Raw genomic sequence first — 23,651 nt, forward strand, 5'->3', positions numbered from 1 at the left:
ATCCGCACATAGGAACTAGGGTGAGTGATTAATTGGTTTGCTTTGGAGGTTCGAGGCTTATGTTTTGTGTTTTGGTCTTGGGATAATGCCAGTGAGTACTGCCGCAGAATAAATCATTTAATACCCGAGCGTAAACAAGGCAGCCCACATATGATTGCTTGCTATTCAAGTTTACGTGGGTTCAGGGCGCTCCCGGTACCGCTCCTCCTCCGCCTAATCCTCCTCCACCAGACGCCACTCGATTGTGCCTTTGTACGGCGTAAGTCTTCAAATCTGCGCCCAGCATCGGATGAATGCTTTTCCATTATCCATAAAGCCGAGTAAAATATGATTGTTAGGTGTCAATCAAAACTTTTTGTGTCGCGTGTGTGTGCCGTGTTGTCGTCGTCAATTATAGGCAGTAAAGTCTCCAATTAAGCTTTGAGATGGTAATGGCTTGCGGTTGAATTGCCATTGCTCCATGGAGGGAAAATGCTGATTTGGCATTGTTATGCCTTGAATTGAGGATGTTGCAGGTCGCCTATTTACGGACCTATTTTTATTTATCCAATAAGCGTTGACCCCATATAGCCATTTGATTGATGGGGAAAATTTAGCAATAATTGGAAAACTGTATTCATATTTTTAAAACGAGATTTAAGGGATCTCCGTATCTACAGTAGTAGTTTTGGTGAGAGATAAGGTTTCACTTTTAAGAACTACCTTTCAGAATTATAGGGATCTATAATTATCCAGGTAGTTTAATTTATCCGTATCTATATTATCCGTCTATAATTATCCGTATCTATAGACCAGTATTGGTATTAGTTAGGTTTTACATATAAGAACCAAATAAAATATTATCTGCTGAAAAACACTATACTTAAAACGGTTTTAGAAGAGTTTCCTTCCAAAACGTTGAGAATTATTAGCCTATTTTTCTGATGGAACTTTAAAAGAGGAATTTACTGCATAATTTTAGGCTTAACAAAAAGTAAAGTCACTATTTCATGATTTTGAATCGAAAACCTTTGACCAGAGGTTTCTTTATAATGATTCCTGTCATTGTCTGGAACCCCAAGCACCATAAATGAACAATAATATTTTAAATAATTTGTTTATTTTCTAGATTTATTTTGCTCTGATTGTTTTGGATAGAGGCGCTTAACATGCACTCGAGATTTATTTCGTAAATTTATAATTGAAATTGTATTAGCTGAGAGAGTATCTACATTCATGAATTGCATTTTGCTCGGATATATGTATAGGACTTCTAGAATATTATGCGTTAATTTTGATAGCTTATCATCCATGCTGGTTAACAAAATTCAATTATCAATATACGAGTAGTACGAACTACGGTACAGTATTGCCTGCCGAATTGCGAAATTGTACACTATCAAAGTATATATATTATATATCGTATATTTGTTTGATTTATAAGTTAATGTTTTATGCGGGCGACTAGAAATTCCAAGAAAACTTTAAACTTTAAACAATAAAGTACAATACAAGGGTACGGATATGTCCGCTTACGGACTAATTGAATTACTTGCTAAACGATAGGAATCATGAAAATTACTTTATCTCTTGCATTACCCTAAACGCCTAAAGATACATTAATTTAATATGGATACAAGCATCTGTTATTCCCTTAGATCTATGCTTAAGCACTCCTAGACGCAACAAGTGGGCTTGTGCTCCTCCTGCTCTGCTCCCGACTGCAGCTGGAATGTAACTAATTGGATTGGATGCACCGCATTATGCTAAAATGATAGTTTTAAGAGAAATCTTTGGTTGCAACTACAACTGAATTGAGGGTCGCGGCGAGGACATCGCTTCGCAACTTTGTGCTGGTTAGGATCGCAGTATCTTCGCCCCATTGATGTTGGAGCTGTGGATACGCGGATATTGCGGCTATTTCGTTCGGATTGGTTTGAGGATTTTTTTCAAAACCCAGGCAATGTATCTATAAATTATCACAGTAAAATAAACATAATTCTTCGCTACCGCTGTCGCTGTCACTGCCACTGCCACTACCGCTGCTAGCTGGAAAAATCAACCAAGGAGTGGGGTGCGCTAGCTATTATCCTGGTTCTGTGCTGGTTCAGATTATGGAAGATACGATAGTCATAGTCCACATTTTGGCAAAACTGTTGAACATGGTTGTGCTCCCTCCTCCACCTTCTACTCCTCCTCCTCCTCCGCCGTCCCAGCTGCCCATGCTTCCACTGGCTTCCTCTCATTGACCGGCTCATTGGTTCAGGAGTGTGTTGGTCACCTCCGAGAACGAGAGCAGCGGACTGCCATCGGCGTAAGTGCCCCCCGCAGTGGGTGGGGCATAGGCCAGAGCCGTGTGCGCCGTTATGTTGGCCGGATACAACAGATTGTGGTGCGAGTGCTGCTGCTGGTAGAGAGCGTGCTGCTGCTGCAGGGACTGCTGCTGGTGCTGGACGGCGTGTTGCTTAATCGACTTGCGTCCCAGGCCAACCTCCTCGGCGCAGATCACGAGCGGAGCGGACACGAGGCCCAGCTGCTGGTAGGGGACATCGGCGGATCCTCCGGCCGCCGATCCGTTGAGCAGGCTGCTCACCGCCGGCAGAGCCACGGGCGAGCGGGACGTTGGTGGTGGTGGCGATGCTCCAGCTCCGACTCCCACTCCCATCTGGTGGTGCAGCGGGTAGCTGGCTAGCTGCTGCTGCTGGTGTTGCTGCTGCTGCTGCTGGTGAGCGGCGAGTATGATCTAGGGAGGATCGTTATGGTTAGTAGGCAGGCGAGAGGTCGGTTCTACTGGTGTCTGAGTCAGAGTGTGTGGCTGTGCGTGTGGCAAAGTACAGGGTGTGTTGGGTGCTTCATTACGGGTGCAATCTATAAACGCCTTCTAGCGGTGGCCGTGGTGCAGGTGATGCGACTGGGCCGGAACGTGGTGGCCGCCATGGCTGCCGGCGGTCGGGTGGTGCGGGTGCGAGTGCGGATGCGAATGCGGATGCGGATGGTACGTGAAGTACTGCGAGTACTGCGTGTAGGAGGCTGGCGTCCATACCTCGCTGCCGTGCTGATGCGCCACCTCGTGGTGGTGGTGATGATGGTTATGTTGCGAGTGAGGATGCGGGTGGGCGTGGTGGTGTTGCTGCTGTTGTTGCTGCTGCTGCTGCTGTTGGTGGCAGCTGGGCGGGTGCACCGGCTGGTGATCTGTGCCCGTGCTGTTGTTGCCCGCGGCTCCGGTGACCGCAACTGGGTGTGGAAGGGAATTACTGGTGGCGCTCACATTGGAACCCACTCCTCGCGGCTGCTGCTGCTGCGGCGAGGTGGTGTGCGAGGAGGCGGAGTACAGCCCGGAGTCGTCGTGCTGCAGCTGGTAGCTTTCCGGCGTACTGGCGCTGGCAGATTTTCCCGGCAGCTCCTTCGTTCCGTTCCACTTGGCCGCCGTCGCCGGTTCGTGCTCGTTGTTGTTGTTATTGGCGCCGGCATATCCCAGTCCATTGGTGAGGGGCGTGGTCCGCTGGGGGGAGCTCGGATTGCCCGAGCCTGTGCGTCCGCCCTGCAGGCTGTTCAGCGGGATGCCGCTCGAGTGCGTGGTGCCCCACATGAGCACCGTCTGGCGTTCGTAGGGATCCTGGCCCACAGCAGCGCCCCCGGCTGTCGAGGCCGAGAGCTCCACTTTGGGCGTGGCATTTCCGGCGCCATTGGGAGTGGTTCCGCCCACCGGTGAGGGTCCGTCCGAGGAGCAAGAAATCACTTCCATAACCTGGGGTGAGGACTTCGGTGTCTTCAGAGGAATTTGCTATAAAAAGAGAGGTTTATTTGGGAACAGGCATAGAGAAGTGATAGCTCACCTGCGGCGTGGAGGTGGGACTTCCATACCCACTGCTGTAGCCACTGTAGTACTTGCCCGTCTCCTGCCACTTGTCGTCCGCCTTGGAGGCAATGGCATAGCCGTCGTACGAGAGGAAGCCATTGGCCACATACGCCGAGGCCGGACCGCCGGAGTGCGGATAGTCCGTGTAGTAGCCGCCGACGGCGCCCTGGAGCCGGTACTGGTGGAAGAGGTTCTCGCTGACCGGGTAGAAGGCGTTGGCCGGCATGGAGCTGCCCATGTACAGGTTGTCGGCCGCACTGGCGTACGGCGAGGCGGTGTACATGGGATTCAGGTTGGAATAGGCCGCTGCCACAGCTGCCGCCGGGTCGGGCAAGTACTCCACAGCCACAGCCGGCGAAGGGGAACCCACCGGGCCACCCAGGGGCGAGGTCTGCTGCGACTGTTGTTGCTGCTGCTGTTGCTGCAGCTTGCGTTTGCTGCGGCACGTGGAGAGGAAGTCGCGTAGCTGCGTCTTGTAGCGGCGGTTGGGCCGAGTCGGCGTCACCGGCGGCGGTAGGGCGTGGGCCGTTGGCGAGGCGCTCGGCGGCACTACTAGCTGGTCCGCCTCGGAGAAGTAGGTGGACGCCAGGCCCGTGTCCAGGTAGCTCACCTTGAAGTCCATAGTGCGCTTGCCCAGCAGGTCGTGGCCCTCCTCGTCCATCAGCTGGCGGTGCGTGCAGATCACAAAGTCCGGCTTGGAGTTCTTGTAGACCAGCCGGGAGCTGGTCTGCAGCCACTGCCACTCGCCGTCCTTCTTCTGGTAGCGGTAGGCGATCATGCCCGATGCTCCGGTCTTCAGAACTAAAAAGGACATCCCATTAGCTCTTCGATACATCAGTTTCTATGGTTAGACTTACGCTCTTGATGGGCACTGGCCACGTAGGCCAGGTCGTCGTAGTGCACCAGGTCGTAGCCGCCCATGTTGACCAGCTCGGCGTCCGCGTAGCCCAGGATGTGCTTGCCGCGCTGATCCATGGACACCAGGGAGAAGTCCAGCTTGTGCTTCGACTTGAACATGTTCTCCTTGTGCGGGATCTCCAGGAGGCTGGGCGGCCCGAACGGAGTGCAGTAGGCGAAGAGGGCCAGCGGAGGCTCCTCCGTTTTGCGGTTCTGGCCGTGAAGCACCTTGATCCGGCCGCGGATGTCCAGCCTCAGGAAGCCGCTCGTGTTGTCCAGCAGGCAGCGGAAGCGGACGGTGAAGCTGCGCTCCAGGTAGAGGGCCTTGTCCGGCGCCAGGGTCTCCGCCAGCTGCATGCTGGACATGTCCGCGGGCAGGAAGCTGTTCCACAGCAGCTGGCGCTGCAGTTCCTCCCGGTCCTCCGAGTGGACCAGCTCGTACACCGACTGATGGACAATGTCGGACTAAGGAGAGAGAGTGTGTTCATAATTCAGTTAATTCCAGGCTCAGATAAGTAGGATCAGAAATTAGTCGAGGGGTCAGTAGCCTCCAGCTGGGTTCTCATATTGATTTTGCTTTGTTTTCACTGCGGATGGCCGCTTTTCGCCTCTTTTGGATTCGCTTTTTTCGGGGCGTATAAATCAAAATGCGCGCAAATTGAAAATGCGCCCCATGTTGGCCACAAATTGAGACATAAATTCTGCACGCGCCAGCAGCAGCAGCAGCCGGATGGTGATGGTTTCAGGAGGAGGCATGCGGGGATGCCAAGGGATTCCTTGGCCAGCAAAGCAAACAAACCAACCCAGTGTACATTTTGGACTCCAACTCGAAGTCGAAGTCGAATCGTAGCGGAGCAGGAGCAGGAGCAGGAGCAGCTACGCTTTTAATTGAGCTGCCAAACGGGGCGTGGCAAGTGCCGCTTTACACATTTACAACTAAATTAAAAAAAACAACACGGGCGGATGCTAAGTGCAATTTCAATTTCCATTCGACAATAAAGTAGGCAAAACTACAATGAAGCTGCACCCCAAACATGCCGCGACGCGGAGGAAGCCGGATTCAAATCGGGATACCGAGGCATCGGAATCAATCTGGCCACGCCCAGCTACTGCAATCGGGTGGGGGGGATCCTCTTCCTCTGGAGGAGATTCCCAGCGATTGCGCAATCTGATTTTAATTTATGATCTGTCGGAGCCGCGAATCGATTCGGGTCCATACCCTTTACCACCAGTGAGCAGATACAAACGAGGTTACACTTTGGGAATCTTTGGGAACAGGTAACTAATACCTGTGTTTCGATTCTGGGCCAACGGGTTTTTAGTTTGGAAGGAATGAGGCTCAAAGAAGAACAAGGCTTATGCCAAAGGTGTATGAAAGGATTTCTTACTCCTTTTTTTGAGCTGTGTTTTAGAGGCTCTGCCGAAAGGTATACTAATAGTACTACTATCTTTTTGAAAGACAAAGCCAATGACTTCCCCTTTCTTGGACATCTTCCGCCTGCCGTAGATTGACCCAAAAACACAGACAAAAATAAAAACACTCGACAATTAAAATCAATCACAATGAGATGGAGCCCCCAGGGCGGCGGTGTCGGTGGCGGTCGGTGGCAGTGGCACTTACCTGATGAAAACCCAAATAGCTCTCGATGCTGTGCGTGGCAAAGAAGACTTCGCCTTCGCATGTCAGTATCATTAGAAATCCATTTAGGGCCTGCAAAGAAATCCAAAGAGAAAGAGGAGATGGTCAAAATTAAATCAAAACTATGAATTAAATTGTTGTTTCTGTTCCAGAGACAAGTGGATGGATTCAAGAATCAATAGGTAGATGAATGAATATTATTGGAATGGGAATGGGATGGGTTGGGACGGATAGAGGTGTAATTACAGTAGCTCGTCATTTTGGTGAATGAAATGTTATCCATCATGGCAGCCGGAGGTTACTCTACACTCAGAGAAAGCCACAACTATCCCCGTTACATAATTTGTTTAAAAAGAAGAGCGTTTTTGTCGGTGCCTCCATATGACCTCCAGTGCTGGCCACATGAATGAACTCCGGGATAACAGCAATGGCGGGCCTCTTCTTACTTGCGGCCACAATGTAATCATCCCATAAGCGGCTCATTTCATCCAAGCCACATACACGGACGGACGGGCATCCCCAATCCCGATCTCAGTCGGAGCTGGAGTTCCACATCAAACACAACCAGGAAATGGCTTGCAATTAAACCAATGACTTTCGAGCGAGCGACTGAGAGAGGGTAGATTTTGGTCGATTCTGTGGAGTAATTGCAGGTTTCCATTCCGGTTCCCCGCCCACCTTTCTGAATCCCCCGATGAACCATTGTCATTATCTATTCGGATATGCGCTGCCAAAGACTCTGGCTAGCTAACAAGATATACGAAAAAAGAGATTAACAAAAACGTGAAATAAAAACGGCAACAAAATCATGCAAAGCCTGTAATACTTTTCATTGTTTTGTTTATTATTTGGCGCATTATTGTTTTTGATTGCATTTTAAAGTCGGGTTTTATGGGCTGCTAATGGCTGCGACGCATGCGATTCCCGGCAGATCTCAACTGGAACTAACGGTAAGCCGGACTCGGAGTCGGAGTCGGATGGCGAAGTCGGACTCCGAGTACCGCTCGTCGATGTGTGAAATAAGAAAACTAAGCTCCGGTCTCCCCATCGGATCGCATTGAAAGACAAATTTGCCAATCCTCCATTAGTGGCTCTGCGGCGGTGCGGTCGTAATTAATAAAACCGAACCACGGAGCGTAATTAATACGGGCGTATTTAAATATCAATTTGCAGCCGCGAAAGGAAGTCCCCCTTTTTCGAGCTGGAGAAAAATGTGCGCGATTGCTGCTAATTACAGGGGAGCTGGACCTGGCGAGGATCTCTGGGATGTAACCGACTCCGTGCCAGAGTTGGCATTAGCCGACATAAATGCTAAGTGGCGTCATCATTTAAAACGCATCAACAGGCCGCCAAGGATATGGTCCTCATACACATCGTATGTGTATTGTCATCATGAGGGGACTCACTCTGGAGCATCAATAATCGTCATAAAGATCTTTCCAACGGTAGCTGGAGATGGGAAGGATCGCAAACAACAACCAGGTTGTAAAAATGCGTATGCTCTACATCATATTTATGAGAAAATATAATATATATATTATATCACATGATATACAATCTAATAAAGCATCTAATTCTGTTCAGTTGGGAGGTTCTTTATGAGGACTATCTCCATTTCTGACAAGCACTAGAAACAAGTATTATATTAACTTGGGTCTTAAGGTATTCGTACTTCCACTTGGAATCCTGTTTTCTTGCTTTCTGATTTCTTTCTTTCCACATTGCTGTTGTTTCGTGGTGTTCTCTTTTCATTTCTTGCGGCATTTTATCTTTTTATACGGACATGAAAGATTTCTCCCCACAGTCTAATTGTTTCTCTGGGCCCGCTCGTTCCCCCAGCTACCATTTAGACAAGCTCGTCTGAGTCTGCGGCGTCTTCTAATGCGATTTTAATAATACACGCCCGACATTCAGTGAGGGGGAGCCAGCAGAGAAAGAGATGCTGCTGCTGCTGCTATCGGGCAGGTCTTGCATTTTTCTGCTGTGAGATTTGATAAGTTGGCGGCGATTATTTTACCATTTCCTAGCCGAGAGTTTCCTGGGGAGGAGGCAGGCAGCCGGCAGTCGGCAGTGGGGGAGGCGTCATCTAGCCTCTCTAGTTTCTGGCCAATTGGCCCAAACTCGTCTAGATAATTGCTTAATAAAGCCCACCCCTAGCGGCAGTCTCGGAAGATATCTCTGGCGGATCTGCCAGCCAAAAACTATACAAAAAAGAAAAACAATAAACTGTTGCATGGAAAGTTGAGTTCATTTCATGTTGGCTGGCAAAGTGTTGAAAGTGTTTTACTTTCAGCGAAAACGGAAGACAATTAAACGAGTGCTGGGCTGGAGAGTATGTGTGGGTTAGCCCTCGAAAGAGCTGCGTGACAAAATGCCATTTTCTAATGATAATATGTGACCCATAATAAACAGGAACAACAACACCATCAGTTGCAGCAAAAAGTAAAACTTCACGGGCAACAGGTAACAAATACCAGAGGTATTAAAACTAAATATGCACTCCTCGTCCCGCCAACCTCGGCGCGAAAAGTTCTATGCCATTTCCCCCCCAGACTTCCCAGGCGCTGAGACAGTGAGACTAAAAATATGCACGGAAATGCACAATTGTGCAGTTTTGAGCCCGACAATTAGCTGCAGTCAGGAAGGGAGGCCCAAGGAGGCCATCAGCCCAGCGACCAAACGTTCGAACGCTTTTTTGGCTTGCATTCAAATTTTACCAACTGGCTCCGTCCAGCCGGCCACCTTGCGTATACGTAATGCATCCAAACACGAAACTGCAATAGGTATTGTTAGTGTGTGTGTGTTGGTGTTGCTGCAAGTGTGGCAGAGTGTTGCATAGCTTTGGCGGGTGGTGGTGGTTAGTTTAGACTTTGACATTGAATTGTGTGGAGTGCAGCCGAAAAAAAAGAGGCATGGAAGGAAAAAAAAAGAGAAACGATTGCAACGAGTGCATGTTGCACAATTGCGTGTGTCTGTCTCGGGGGGGTTGGTGGCTCGGTGGCTCGGTGGCTTGGTTCGGCTGTGGCAACACCACTTGCCCGGTGGCCGAATGCTCCAATGCCCGGTGAGCTATGTGCGCATTAAATTAAACTGTCATGACTGTGACAAGTGCATATGTTGGCGCCTCGGACACTGCAACAAAACAAATGCAGAGGCACATTGCACTTTTAATTCAGCAAAAACATGCAACTGTCCGCCGGGGCAGGGTCGGGGTGGACAGGCGAGAGGGAGTGCTTTGCGACAATTTAATTGGAGTATTTTGGCACATAAACTTGAAATGCATAATTTTTTATGTTTGTTCCACTTTTTGTTGCAGCTGCCCCTCGGCTAAGGCCTTAGCGTTGATAACCGCCAATTAATAGATTGCGATTTGAGTGAAAAATATGCAAATCAAACGATAAGGAATTTAAGCCATAAAGTTAGCACTCAGGTATGGGGATTACAGATCTATAAACCAATCCATTGGAAGTGTATAGCCCACAGATACATCATTTTTTCCGGCTATTCGTTTAGTAATTTTCAATTAGGTTAATCAATTGGAGGACTTATTAATTGCAGACGATTACAAATGATGGAATGGTGGCACGGAGTGGGGGATTTCCGTGTCCAGACTACTCCTGCGGTTGCGTGCCTCGCATTTATCAATGGATACTCTCTCACTCGCTCGACTAACAAGACGCTGATTGATTATGCCCCTTGCCATCCCCACATCCTTACATATCCTGGCCAATGAAGCCATCAAACAACTACTGATGAAGACAAATGGCGGGGAGGTGATTGGCGGGGCAGGGAGGACTTACCTGGAGGAACATATCACCATCCAGCAGGCCGTGCTCGAAGGCGCCCAGCTCCCGTGTCCTGTAGCCGTCGTGTGCGTGTATGTGGGGCAGGACTCCGTTCTCCTCCTTATCCTTATGCATAACAACTGCAAAGAGAACGGATAGTATTTACGTAGGCATTTTTCGATATTTTATTAACCATAAATATTTGATATTCCTCAAAAAGCAGCCGAATAGAGTCGAGGAAATTGCTTGCCCATAAATAAGCCACTCAATTGTTTTACAAACTCCTTTTTAGGGAGGAGATAGGAGGTCGGGGAATAACCATAGTAACTTCATAAAAATCCAATATATCATAGAGGTGTATGCCAGGAGTACGATGGGTATGTGTGTCTCTGGCAGGACTCGCCGAAAATGCTCGTACAATAAATATTTACGGCTTTGGCAAGAGTACTAAAAATTGTTTATGGTGTCATTGTAATATTTTATGAGAACTTTCGCCCCTTGAGGAGGATATCTATCGCCCGCCTCCCAAGGATATCTATCCACCCTTAGGCCTTACGTCCTAAGCCTTATGCCAGGACCCGTCCGCCATTTTGCCTCGAAAAAATTCATTTTATTTCCCACCCCACCCCAACTCCACCCACCTCAACTTTTGTTTATTTATTTCTTAGCGGCAAAGTTTTATTTTGTGGGAGCCGAGCGGGTTTTTATAATAAATTTGTCACAAAAATTGATTTATGCGCGATAAACGATAAAAGAAATGGAACTTCATATATTTTCACAATATTAGTAAAAGGTTTTCTTCTTTCGGGTTTTCGGGGGAGGGTAGTACAGGACGGGTGTCCTGTTCGGGTGGCCACCAAAAATTATGCCACGCCAGCTGATGTCATAAATTATGATTTTTATCAACGCAAATGGGTAAAATAAAAAATGTTAAACAGAAATAAAACAGTGGCTAAAATAAAAAGGAAGGCAAACTTAATTTACGCATGGCAGGACCTTCGGGTATGAGAAGGTGCAACCCCTAAAGCCCTCCAGCCCCAGAAGCTTGGCTTCAATTTCAATTAGCAGGTCAGCCCACTGGCCTCTGACCCTCTGACCACTGGAACAACCGCAAACTGGAGCTCCTTGTCGCCTTGGCTTAATCTCAGCCTTTTTGGCCTTTTTATCAAATTAACAAAAGTGACTGGCTCTCACTGGCCCACCCGACTCGCTCCCCAAAAGATTGTTCATTTTAGCGAAAGTGCGATAAAACAAATAGTCCTTGCTGGCCGCTCCCACTCCAACCGCCCGCCGGCGGTAATGTGGCCCAAACAAATTGCATCATGTGCGTGTAATCCTGGCGTGATCCTTTACAGCCACTTGGCCTAGGACGCGGCGTAATTATTCATAATTTAATTAGGCTCAGTTTACATTCGTTCCTGGCATTTCTCGCTGCTGGCTTTTTATTATTTCTGGGTTTCATATTTAAATTTTTCTGTGGCTACGTGCATAAACTCATTTAATTAATTTCTGGTGGGGAGAGATTTTGGCCCGGCTAGGGTTGGGTTCTGGCCATTTTGGCCAGTTGGCTGGGCCCCTCGGCTCCGGTTACAAAATCTGCCCGGAACAGCCTGGATTTTTATTGCACTTACATTGTATTATTACAAGGCGTATAAACCGAAAATTTACGACAAATTCTCGGCATTTTCCGCTCTTGTATTTTTCTGGACTCAGGACTCAGGACGCAGGACGTAGGACCCACCCCTCCCCAGCTAGAGAAAGAGAGAGAAAGTCGTTAAAGACGACCATCCACCCTGAAAAGTGGATGAAAATCTTAGGCTTCGAACGACCGGAAAAGCGCAAAATCTCTGTCGGGCTGTCGGTCTGGCAGGCGGGGTGGGGCATGCCACAGCTCGATGATGTACACACATAAAAATGGCGGCGGCGGTGGCAACTGCGATGGCGATGGCGAAGCCCAGATGACCCCACCCAAGTGGCCGCATAGAAAAAATGAAAAACAAGCTGGAAAAACAGAAAGGGGAAAAGCGTGCGCAGCGAACGAAGAAGACCCGAAAGATACGAGAGTGTACTCGCCCTAATGACGTTGCACTGACGGCACCTTGCAACCCAACGTTGCAGTGGCGGACGCCAATTATGTTGGAGCTGAAACCGAAACTGGGAGTGCCCCCGGAGCTGGAGCTGTAGCCGGAGCCGGTACGGCGGCACGGCTTGGCGCAGAATAATAAATAAAGTTTAAATTTTCTGACATTTCGGCAAACATTTTCCGTGCCGACAGAAGCAAATATGTCATGGAAATGTCAAACTCATCAGCGGATTTGATTGGAAAACTGACAGCGGCGGTGTCGGGAATATATATATAGTATATGTATCCATCCAGTAGCATCAGTGGCGGCACCACCAGCACCGCTAGCACCTCTACCTCTAGCCATTGGCAGCTGTCAGGAGTGACAGGCTTTTGGATGCATCCCCGGCCCATTCCCTCGAGGCATTGTGGGTCAAAAGGAAAGGTTAACGGGTGGGTGGCTCCAAATGCCAGGCGAGTGGAAGGGTAAACTATGACTTGACAGGAGGCTATCGGCAAATAAGACGTTATAATAGAGTTTTTAATGAAGAGAACTGCATTGGAAAGTTTAAAGAATGAGAACTATACGATAGTGATTAAGAAAATTATTTTAAAATAAAGCCAAAGTTTATAACTTCAGTGATAGGAGTTCTTAATAAAAGTTCCATAAAATAATAGAGTTTGGAACTCCCAAGAAGGAGTTAAAGTTCACGTCCCTTTGGCAATTTTCAAGTTGCTGAATCGTTTATTGGACTTTAAATTGAACTAGGCCTTAGACATTGTATCCCTGCCTCCCCGAAGGCAACCGAGAGCGGGGTCTTGGGGCCGTGGGGGTGGTGGTGTCTGCCTACGTAAGTCACGCAATGCTGTCTGCCGCCGCCCTCGACCAGTGCACACTATAGACTGGTTTATATGTGGCGGCTATGTGTGCTGAAAAAACAGCTGAGCATTGGCCGGCGTGACAATACGACGCCTTTAAGCCACAAAAACAAAGGCAGGCGCAGGCAGGCTGGGCAGGGCAGGCACACCGATACCCACAACACCTGGTAGGCAAGTGCATCGCCTGACTGATTGCATGTCCGCCTGCGACCTGCGCCATTCATTGTCTGGCTCGGAGGAGCAGAGGGCCCTCTTAACTGGAGCAACGCACGAAAGTCATGTTACCATGTACGAAAAATTGGCCAAATGCCGCCAGAGCCGTCTACGGCTATGGCTAAGGCCTCACTATGTTTATAGGTTAAGAACTCTGAGCCTTGGCCTGATCCCCCTCTGCCTTGGGTAGACCCACTTTTCAGTCCGATTGGGAGCAACTGCCTGTAGGCAATTTTGATAATAACATAAATGCCTCCGATGCGGGGGAGTAGGTGCTGACCAAGTGACCTTGTCGTGGCCACTAATCGGTGGGTGACTTGCTGGCCAGCCCGGCTCGGGTATCCAGTGCATCAGGTGCAGTTCTTGGCCCACAGATTCATTCATAAGGTGCTTAGAGAGTAGTCACAACAGCACGGCTCCCACGGGCCTCCCAGAACCAGTTGGTCGACTCAAGACTCAAGAGTAATGGCGACATGATTTGCCCGTAAATCTATTACATAAAAAAGCAATGCACTGAAAGAAATTAGGATGTAGAAGAGGTCTAAGAGAAGTAAGCATCTTTGAAGAACTATTAGTGTTTAGGGTCATAATAAATCAATATTTTTTATCAGAAGTCTAGCCGACTCTAATGAATGCCTTCTTGATACAACAAGGTAGTATTTTCTGACAGTGTCTTGGTGTAATCGTGTGTGGGAACTCTGGTTGGTAAAAAAAAAATGCCAAACAGACGCCAATGCAAATGCAAATTCGTTCCCATCTCGGGTTACCAAATCTTCGAGCCAGTTCTTGGCTCTACTTGGCTCTGTTCTTGGGAACTCAATTTGCCTAAGAACCCCGAGCTTTACGACCATTTTAATGGCATTAGTTCCTCGGAGGGGGTGCTTCTTGAATGGGACTTGGACGTGGCGTGCCCGCGTCCCAGAACCAAATAGGGGAGCACTTGTGAATAATAATCGTAAAAGAAGAAACTAACAAACTATCAATATCAAAAGGGTCATAACAACTAATGCTCTGGCTATTGTTTCAACCTCTTCCTTGCCACTTAATTACGCAACTCATCAATTAGACGGACGTCGATGTCGATGTGCCAGGGGGGAGGCAGTAACGGAGCATTAAAAATGTAGAAATTGCGCGTCTTAACAATTATGGCCAGGTCAGGCCGGGCCGGGCTGGGCCAAGAGGCGCAAGGCGGCCCTGGCAATTATGGACAGCTACCACCCGTCCTGGCATTTCGCATTCGGGCCAAGACAATGGCCCATTAGCAGCGTGCTTTAATTATTTAGTTTGCGGCCAAAACCAAACCCAGAGATAGTGGAAAAAGTGCTCGGAAAAAGCACGAAAATGCGCCACAGAATTACTAAATCATCAGGGGAGTGGGGTGGGGTGGGGTGGCCAGGGCGGAGGACAAAGGGGCGTGGCTTCGCGCATAAGCACAACTACTACCAGAGAACATTTCCAATTCGGGCTTTGTTCGTTTGGAATTCGGATTCCGATTCGTTTTCGGTTTCTGTTTCTGTCTTCTGCTCCGAGGAGGAGATACATTTTTTTGCGCAAGTCAGGGTCAAGATACTTCCCCAGCCGGTGGGGATGCGCCGTAGATACAAAGTATCTGGCAGATACAGTTCCCCTAGGAGCTGCAGCGTTAGCATCCGTTCGACATCTAATCAATTTTAATCGTCTTGAGTGCATCCGTAGGAAATCCTAGTAACGCACACGTCCCGTGTTCTGTGTCCTGAGTCCTGTGTCCCGTGTCCTGTGTCCTTTGTTCTGAAAGCACGTACCATTCCCAGGCCAGAGGCCGATCAACGGCAAACAACACTAATTGTAAATTAAATGATCCCGATAATATCCGAAAAACATCTATCTAAGCAAACAAAACAAACGACAGCCCGAAAACGTTGACCTCTTGCCGTGTTTTGTGACAACCCTTAAGGTGGACTGTTGGGAGGAGGGGTGGCCACTGGCCAGGCTGGTCCTGGGCCACTCACCGGGGCACACGCCGCAACGGTTCTGGTCCATTAACCCGTCGTCGTCCTGGTCGTCGTCGAGTGTCTCTCCCAGAGCTAGGGGGATACCGAAGGAAACTAATGTTTATATTGACTTTTCACAATGCACAATGCGGCACGTGCCCCGCGGCTGCTCCTTTTTTCTGGGCCGGTGTTGTCCTTAAAGCCCACCGTTTGCCAGTGCAATTAACGCTGAACTCCGATTGACCGCTAATTGTCAAAATATTTACCAAGTTTTGTTACCTTTTGTGGGCCATGTGGGTGGACCGGAGGCAGGAGTAGTACCAGTAGTGCCAGGCACTCTTTAATTCTGCACTCAAACTTAATTAAAGCTGTCATTCCCCAGCCCACTGCCCATCTCCCACATCACACTCCTCCTCCATTCCAGCCATTGGACTTTGCCAATTTTATGGCAATGAAAGCGAATGAAGCAATTAAATATTTTCTTTTTCATTTTTTCGTGTTTGGTCATTAAAAGAAACACGAAGTGCCAGCGAACTCGAGGCGGACGAATCGTTAATCAAGTCATCAAGCTCCGGCCCAAGCCCCAGCCTGAGAGTTTATTGCATTTCTTTTAATTAATTTAAATTATACAAATATTTTGACCCTCGTCCCTGTTTTCGGGACCGAGTTCAGCTACCCCTAGGTAGAGTCACATGTGGTGCCGCGCAGCTCTAAAGCACCCCCGAGAGTCCTTTGTACATATGTCGGGGCTAGCTCTAGTTCTGGGTCCAAAAGGACAGACTTAAATAGGGCCACAGTCCAGATCTCAGAGACCTTTAACCCCCTTGACTGAAAAACTCTATCAAAGTCTTATAAATAATATTAAAAGATATTAGTTTGTTCTGAACCGCCCTCTGGTCGCTTCCTTCCTGCCGGATCCTTAATCCGTCAGCAGCACGTGCGTGTGTTTGCCTGCCGGCCTGCGGCCTTCCAGAAGGAGAGGAGGACCTCCTGGCGCTGCGTTGAAATTAGTTTTGAATCATTTATGAGTCATGTTTAGGGTCTAGGTCTGGGCTGCAGTTGGGCTGCGGGGAGTTCCTTCCTCCGACCAGGCATAATCGATTTAATAGGCCAGAATCGTAACGCGCCGTATGGTATGGTATGGTAGCTAGACCAGGTGGGGAAGCGGAAAATACTCACCTTGAAAATAACTTTTGGTTCTTAAATAACTAACGGACAGCCTTAGAATGCTCAGTCGATCCAGTTTGCTCAAGATGTTCTGCTCGAAGGGCAGGAGGGAGGCCAGGAGGTCCAGTTCGGCGTTGAGGCGCTCCCGATGCCGCTTTGATGGATTGCTCTTTGTGACGCCATCCTTGGGCGGCGGCTTCAGGCTGTGGAAGGACACAGAAACAGAAAGAGAAAGGTATAATGTGAGTGAAAGGGAAATTAAAAACAATTTTCATGCATAAATGGAAAGTTGGCTCCCTAAATAGACCGCGAACGCGTCAGCTGGCGCCGCCTGAACTTGAAAAGGTCAAAATTATTAATTGCACTTATCAGTTACCCTAACCCGAATATAATGACCAGACAGAGGACCTCAGTCCACCCCCCCAGATGTTGGGCAATGTCAAGGACTACAAACGGGAATGGATATATTCCAGGGTGGTTTCATTTCGATTCGATTAGCTATGGCCACTTGATTCGCTGATTAGTTGGGATTACCATTACCATTACTATTAGGGGACTGCCGTTGGACAACAAAAGACCTATTAAAATTATTTTTGAAAAGCGAACTGCAGTCGGGGAATTCAAGGAACTTAATCGGCCCATTACCCGGCTCCACCTCTAACAGTGGAGTCAGTTTCCGTGAATCAAATCATAAACCCGATCCAGACACAAATCAGAGCTCCGACCGCAATCCCAAGCACTCCAATTAAATGTCATAAATGTTCGAGGTCCGAACTGGAATACCATTGTAAGTTCATAAGGATCTGGGGCAGGGAATAGGGAGCTGGGAGCGGCAGGAGCCGAGCTCATAAATGCAAAATCCGTTTATGATGAGACACAGGGAATGGTTATGGCGATCTGGATTAGCCTCTGGATGGATTCCTGGACTCAAAGCTCTGCCGCTAATTCATCATTACCTGGTACCTGGTGGCCGTAAGCGGATAACCGGATAGCCGGACGGGCTACGGGTTCTGGCCGAAGCTATCCCCGTCTTTGTCTCCGCGACGCTGCACCTCTCTTTCTATTGTGTCTTGTTTTTTTCTAATCATATTTTGTCCCATCATTTTCATTGACATTATTACAAAGTTAATTGCGGTAATTAAATATAATTATTTTTGTAATTTATGAGAAGACCCCCTCCCTCCATGGTCAGCTTTTTGTCACTGTTTTTAGTTTTTTTTTTTCCACTAGGTGGCTCTTTGTTTGCTGTTTCACCTTTTCTGGCGTTTTTTTTATTCGGAAAACTTTTTGCCCGGCTGCCAGGACCTGGTTCGCTGCAGGATACTGTCGCGTTAAGTTAATTGGCTGGCGGAGCGTGTTTTTGTTCCTGCTGCCACGTCCAGTGGCATGTCCGTTCGGTGTCATCAGACGGGAGGACATGGCCCAGCCGGCCGGATGATCCCTCCCAGCTGTTATCGCAGCAATCCTAATCCCCAATCCCAGATGCATTATCGCGCCCCCAAGGCGCTGCCACGGACGAGGAATGCCACATTGGCGCCTTGCAGGATAGCAGGATAGCAGGATCTGCGATAAGGATGGCCAGTTGTCCTCGCCAAATCGCCGCTAAACGCGAGACATTCCAATCGAAGGGAATCGAGAGAACTCGCCTAATGAAATGGCCAATTACGAAGAAATTCGAAAACGATCAGTGTCTGGCGGCAAAAAAAAAGGATAAACGGAGGTACCGCTGCCATGATTATATCCCTCTGTGAACCGTTAGACGCATCGGAATGCACCGGCGGAGCAGCCAGTCAAGGCTGCCCATTGGCAGACGGAATCGACATAGAAACAATTTGGAGCCGAAAATTGAGGCCCCGTCGCCAAATTGGGGGCAATGCGGTGTATTATTTCGCCCCATGTCTTGCCCTAAGTTCTCGGCATAAAATGTATAATTTTCTTATTATCTATAACAAAAGAGAATGGCAAGGGCGAAGCAGCAGGAGCAGGAGCAGGAGCAGGAGTAGGAGCTGGAGCAGTAGCAGGAGCCAGGGCAGTGGGAATAAAATGAATTCCATAAACAACTTTCCAAAAAGTAAAGAGCTTTCGGGCCGGGGTGGATGGAAGAAAGGTGAAAGGTGGCTCAACCTTTTGTCTGGGGGCCATAAAAACGTCAAGCCAGAGTCGGAGGGAGGAAAACAGAACAGAAAGTAAAGAGAGAGAGGAATCCTGGCCAACAAAGGATAACTGCAACGTGTGTGTGTGTGTGTCCTCCTCCTTGCCTGAGTTTAGCCCCAAAAAGCCATTTTTATTCTCCTTGAGCGACGTCGTCCTTTTCGAACATTCTCCTCATGTATTATTTTTCGCCATTTTCGTGGCTTTCCCAGCTCCGCCAGCCAACCACCCAACCACCCATTGACCCATCCACCCAACCACCCAAAACCCTCCCCCTTTTCAGAAACTCTCCATTCGGCATTCTTCTTTCTCAACATTTCTTCTTTCCTTTTCCCATTATGAAATGAATTGCTTTTAAAGAAATTACAATGCGGACGACTTTTGGGATTGGGGCTTGCTCCGCCGGATCGCCGGGCAGGGGGCGACTGGGGCCCAGGGACTGGGGCGAGTGTGTGTGCCCCGATATGGTTGACACAAATTGCAAGGTCCAGGGCTACAGTCTCGCCCACTTGCCGGGGACTAGAGTCCACCGCAAAGCAAAGTCCATAGATCTGACAAACGAGATACCAACTCTGAATCCCGATTCACCACGCCCAGTCTATGCAAAAAAAGGGAGATGGAATAACTTTGAATAGGTAATCAAATCTTTTATGTTGATGGATTTTAAGTGAAAATAAATAGGAATTAACATAAACTTAGATAGTTAACAAGCAGTTTCAATTTCTACTTAGCCTTACGAAATTATTAGGATATATTAAGACAATATTTAGAAATCTTACTAGGATTCTAAATCTAACCGCTGTTTCTATCTGTCTAGCTGCACTAACTGTCTAACTACTTTTAACTGTATTATCTACTCACATTCATTCATACTTGTCAGTGACTATTAATTAAAAATAATACATCTAGTTACCAAACCACATCAAAGATATGCAGCCGCCTGACGATAAACTTTTCAAGGAAAGAACCAAGCCTTTATTTAGAGAAGAATCTCAAAAACACTAAAGTTGGAAGAGTACTTGCGGTCCCTTGACTTTGAGACTAAGACAGATAAATATTCTGAAACTATTATTACTTAAATTAGAACTTCTACAATTAGAATTACATAAAACTCTCTTTTTAGGGCCAAATACAAAGCAACTTGGAAGCCTCCAAGACTCAAAAAATATTAAAAATGTTAACTAAGCATTGTAGACCAAGCAAGTACTACAACCCCTTAAGTACTATTAGTTATAGTTTGAAAGCTTTACTGTCTTTACTATCTTTAATCTTTAATAATTTTAACCACAAAGACGTGCCAGTTTATAGTTACTATTGGCCTTTTACTGAGTATTTATCCTAGTTTCATAGAAGATGATATCTCATCTCTTCGTATCTCATTTAAAATCATGGGATAACTAAACAATTACTTTTACATTTAAGTTCATAAAGACGTATAAGCCACCAAGTGGTCTAAAAAGTACTCCCCAGCAGATTATCAACATGGTCTAGTGTATTTTTTTTTGCAATTTTTTGTAACATCCTAAAAACTTTTGCTGCAAATATGCCGCCATTCGCAAGTGTCGATTGTTGCTTAATCTAAACCACTTTCTCCTGAAGCCCTCTGTTGTTTTGCATACTGGCTGTGGGGCATGGCATGGCTATGAGGCAATGGGTGTGAGGGCCAGCACCCTCCCCTGTGGCCCATCGGCAGGGTGATGTGTTTATAAACAAATGACACGCAATCCTTTGGGGGGCACGTGAGTTTATGGCATCCAGCTCAGCTCAGCTCAGCTCAGCTGACGCCTGTCTACGCCTTCACTTTTCGCTCGCTTGCTCCGGACTCTGGAGCCGGGTTGCATGCAAAGCATTACGCATACGCAGCGTGTTCAGGTGGCTTCTGTTCAGTAGAAGTGCTTGTTGTTGATCATAGCACGCTCGATTTGGCGCCAAAATCGCTGCAAACCGTTAGTCACACTCGCCCCACACACGCAGACCCCGCCAGACCATACCAGGCCATGCCAGACCAGACCAGACACTCGTTCATTCATCAGTTCGGGCTCTTTCGACTGTGGCCTATGCGTGTTGGCCGAGAGAGCTGCGTGCCGGCAGTGCAGCTGATGGGTACTACTGGCCCCTACTAGCCCACCCCCGACAACCCTTTCGGGCTGAGCCGCAAAACGCCAAGTGGCGTGCCCCGAAATCAAGCCCCAAACAACAACAATGCCTCAGCATTGCACTTCTTTTCCATACTCCCACTTGTTGAGGCCCCCGGTGCACTCTATGGGCGCAGTCTAAGTCCTCAAAAGTATCGCCCCTAAGATGTCACAATTAATTGCATTTACATTTCAGCTCGTTCGAGAAGGAGTCACAACAGAACAGGGCCATAAAGGAGATCGCAGGGCTAAGCGCCATTTAAGGAGGCTGTCATCGGGGCAACATGCTACCGCTACCGCTACCGCGCATCCCAGCCACTTAGGCAGCGCACAAAGGGAGCTGCCTCCTAATCTATGGACCACTTAATGGATCTGCGCCAAATTCACGCATAAATTTCATGGCTCAGCATCCCAAAGCTGTTAAAATTAACGAGGACGGAGCTGTTTAGCAGGATGGGAAGGATGGGAAGGAGAAGGAGCTTCGCGGGCCGGCCAACTCATTAATTTTGTCAACCGAGACCCGAAAGCGAAAATGGGAATCGCCAGGCAGTAGCTGAAACCAAAGGCGACTACAAAACGATCGCGCAACTCTGTCAAGATAAGAAGGAGGCCGGAGGAGCAGGGCTTCCAGGAGGAGAAGCAGATGTTGCAGCTTCAGTGGTAGGAGTTGGAGGAGCTGCTACTGAAGGAGGTGGTACACAGGAAAAATATCTGTCAAGCGTAGAGTAATTTTAAAAAGAAATAAATAAAAGAATTGCAGAAGTACTACGTATCTATACCAGTAAAGATTACTTTTCTAAAGTATCTGCTAACCAAAACCTACTTAAACAATCACCTAATTTTTCTCACAGTGTATGGGAATGAATCTCAGGACCCAGATCCCCGAGGTTCATGGCCCGAGCTAATCGTCAGAGGAGGAAAACACTTCTTGAATGGACTGTGAACCGAATTAAGTTGTTAAACGCATTATTTGCATATTTCGAATGCGGCGGATGCCACATTAAGATGTGGCATATGCAGTACGAACGATACTGATGCCGCTGCCCCTGTCCCTGGAACTCTACCGATCAGGACACTCTCCTCTCATTTGCATATTAATTGTGCAAACAGAGGCGGAGGAATGTTCGCTCCGGCCGCTTAATGAAGTGATAAATGCTATCGATATCTTGAGAGGGGCCGCCAATCGAGAACTTGATCTATGAACCGCAGAGTTTGTTCCTTTGTACTTTACGATCTCCGTGCCCGTACGGGAATAGTAGTAAGTAGTTCGTATCTGGCAGATACATTCTTGCCGGGGAGTACATAAAACTACGGTTATTACGGTTCTGAATGCTTCTACTTTTATGATTATCCTTGTCAAGCTCGCCTTTGGCTTCCAGTTTGTTGTCTGAAGTTCTGCACAAGTTCTCCGTACTCACAACAACTAAAACAAGAAAAGGTATATAAACTGGCAACAACAAGCATGTGGCAGCAACAACTAAACTGTGGCAAAGGCAACTCATTTATTTTATCGATTAAACATTTTTGCGATTCGCGCACCGGAATCTCTTTGGGTCTCTCACTGAAAGGAGCCCCCAAAGCCTCGCAGGGAAAAAAATGTATCTACTACTGACACACACACATTAGTACACACTAGCGCACACACACACACACACCCACAGCAATACACATCCCCTAACACACCAACAAATAGTGGAACATTCGGGGGCGACATCAAAGCGCCGGGCAAAGGCAACTTTGAAAACCTTTTGACAGCTGCGAAGGGACGAAGGACTGGAGGTGGATGGGGATGTTGGTCGGGATCGGGGGAATCCAGGAACTATACAAGAAGAAGAAGAACAAGAAGAAGAAGTAGTAGAAACAAAGTGGAAAAGTAGAGGCGGGAGGGTATGGGAGGTTGGCCGGTTCCACCCCGCTTTTTCGAGGTGGGCGCGGCCTTTGGATTTAGTGGGGCGCAGGATTGGATTGAGGAAGTGGACGAGGAGAGTCCTGGGACGAGGGAGTGGAGCAGGCAGGGCAGGGCAGGGCAGGGCAGGAAAGGGGCTACTGTGCGCTAATGATGCGCATTTGGCATTTTGCCACTAATCATTTATCATACCAGAAGGTCCTGTATAATTATCAAAAGCTATAGCTGACTTCGATTTTTCGCAGGAATGACAAGGAAGACATAAACAGGAAAAGAAAAGGATAGTACCTTAAAGCATCTTAGTTAGGATAACAAATCTATTATAATACTTTGTATCTATTCTAATAGATATAGTATCTATTCTCTCATGACTATTCAGATTTTAATCCTTAATAGCAACCTAAAAATAGTGTCCTTTTTAACAAAGACTATTTCAAAAGTTAAACGGGCAGTTTTCGGGCAGGGTATCTCATGTCCTGGAAGGGGAACTCGAGCCCGAACCCGAAAGTATCACCTGCCCCGGACAGACACCACCTCCCGGCCAGAGCCAAAGCCCTCGGGCGCTCCAGTTCAGCGCACACTCGGCGCAAAAATGCAGAAGGCCGAAGGCAACAGTGCGTCCTGGTTTGGTCCTGCTGCTGGAACTTGGTGCTAGACCGGTGGTGGATTTTAATGGAATGCTTTGGGTTAATTCGTAATTCTTTTGTTTTGCTTTCGCTGACTAACCTGGGCAGGGCTGGGCTGGGCCAGGGCTTGGACTCGGGCAGGTGGCCTTATGGATTAGTGGTGGCCCAGTTGAGGGGGTGGGGTGCTCCTCTCCGTCAGACAGTTCACTGACACTGATCCCGATTGGCCAGATCCTGATCCCCTGGCCAGACAAATCGATGCGTTAGTCTGGGAAAATCGCTTGTAAGGCCGTAATCGTTTCAACACCTCCCGACATGCCGTATTGGCAACAAAGTAGCTGCCCCCAATGGCGGATATCTTGGGGCATCTGCTTCCCGTCCTC

At 48.0% G+C, this 23,651-nt stretch overlaps 1 protein-coding gene across 2 annotated transcripts in view; it reads right to left on the reverse strand.

Annotated features, from left to right (window-relative positions):
- Nucleotides 1-1,084: 1,084 nt before the first annotated feature.
- Nucleotides 1,085-23,651, reverse strand: part of LOC6499314 (protein single-minded) — a 28,377-nt gene continuing 5,810 nt past the window's right edge. For both annotated transcript variants that reach the window (XM_044714821.1, XM_001954849.4), the window contains 7 exons: nucleotides 16,463-16,653; nucleotides 10,175-10,299; nucleotides 6,357-6,446; nucleotides 4,696-5,200; nucleotides 3,816-4,639; nucleotides 3,023-3,763; nucleotides 1,085-2,722 (listed from right to left, as the gene is read on the reverse strand). In XM_044714821.1, coding sequence (XP_044570756.1) covers nucleotides 2,234-2,722; nucleotides 3,023-3,763; nucleotides 3,816-4,639; nucleotides 4,696-5,200; nucleotides 6,357-6,446; nucleotides 10,175-10,299; nucleotides 16,463-16,653 — 2,965 coding nt within the window. In that variant the 3' untranslated portion in view covers nucleotides 1,085-2,233. The remainder of the gene's footprint in view (nucleotides 2,723-3,022; nucleotides 3,764-3,815; nucleotides 4,640-4,695; nucleotides 5,201-6,356; nucleotides 6,447-10,174; nucleotides 10,300-16,462; nucleotides 16,654-23,651) is intronic.

Source organism: Drosophila ananassae, chromosome 2L, assembly GCF_017639315.1.
Source record: "Drosophila ananassae strain 14024-0371.13 chromosome 2L, ASM1763931v2, whole genome shotgun sequence".
Lineage (NCBI taxonomy): Eukaryota > Metazoa > Arthropoda > Insecta > Diptera > Drosophilidae > Drosophila > Drosophila ananassae.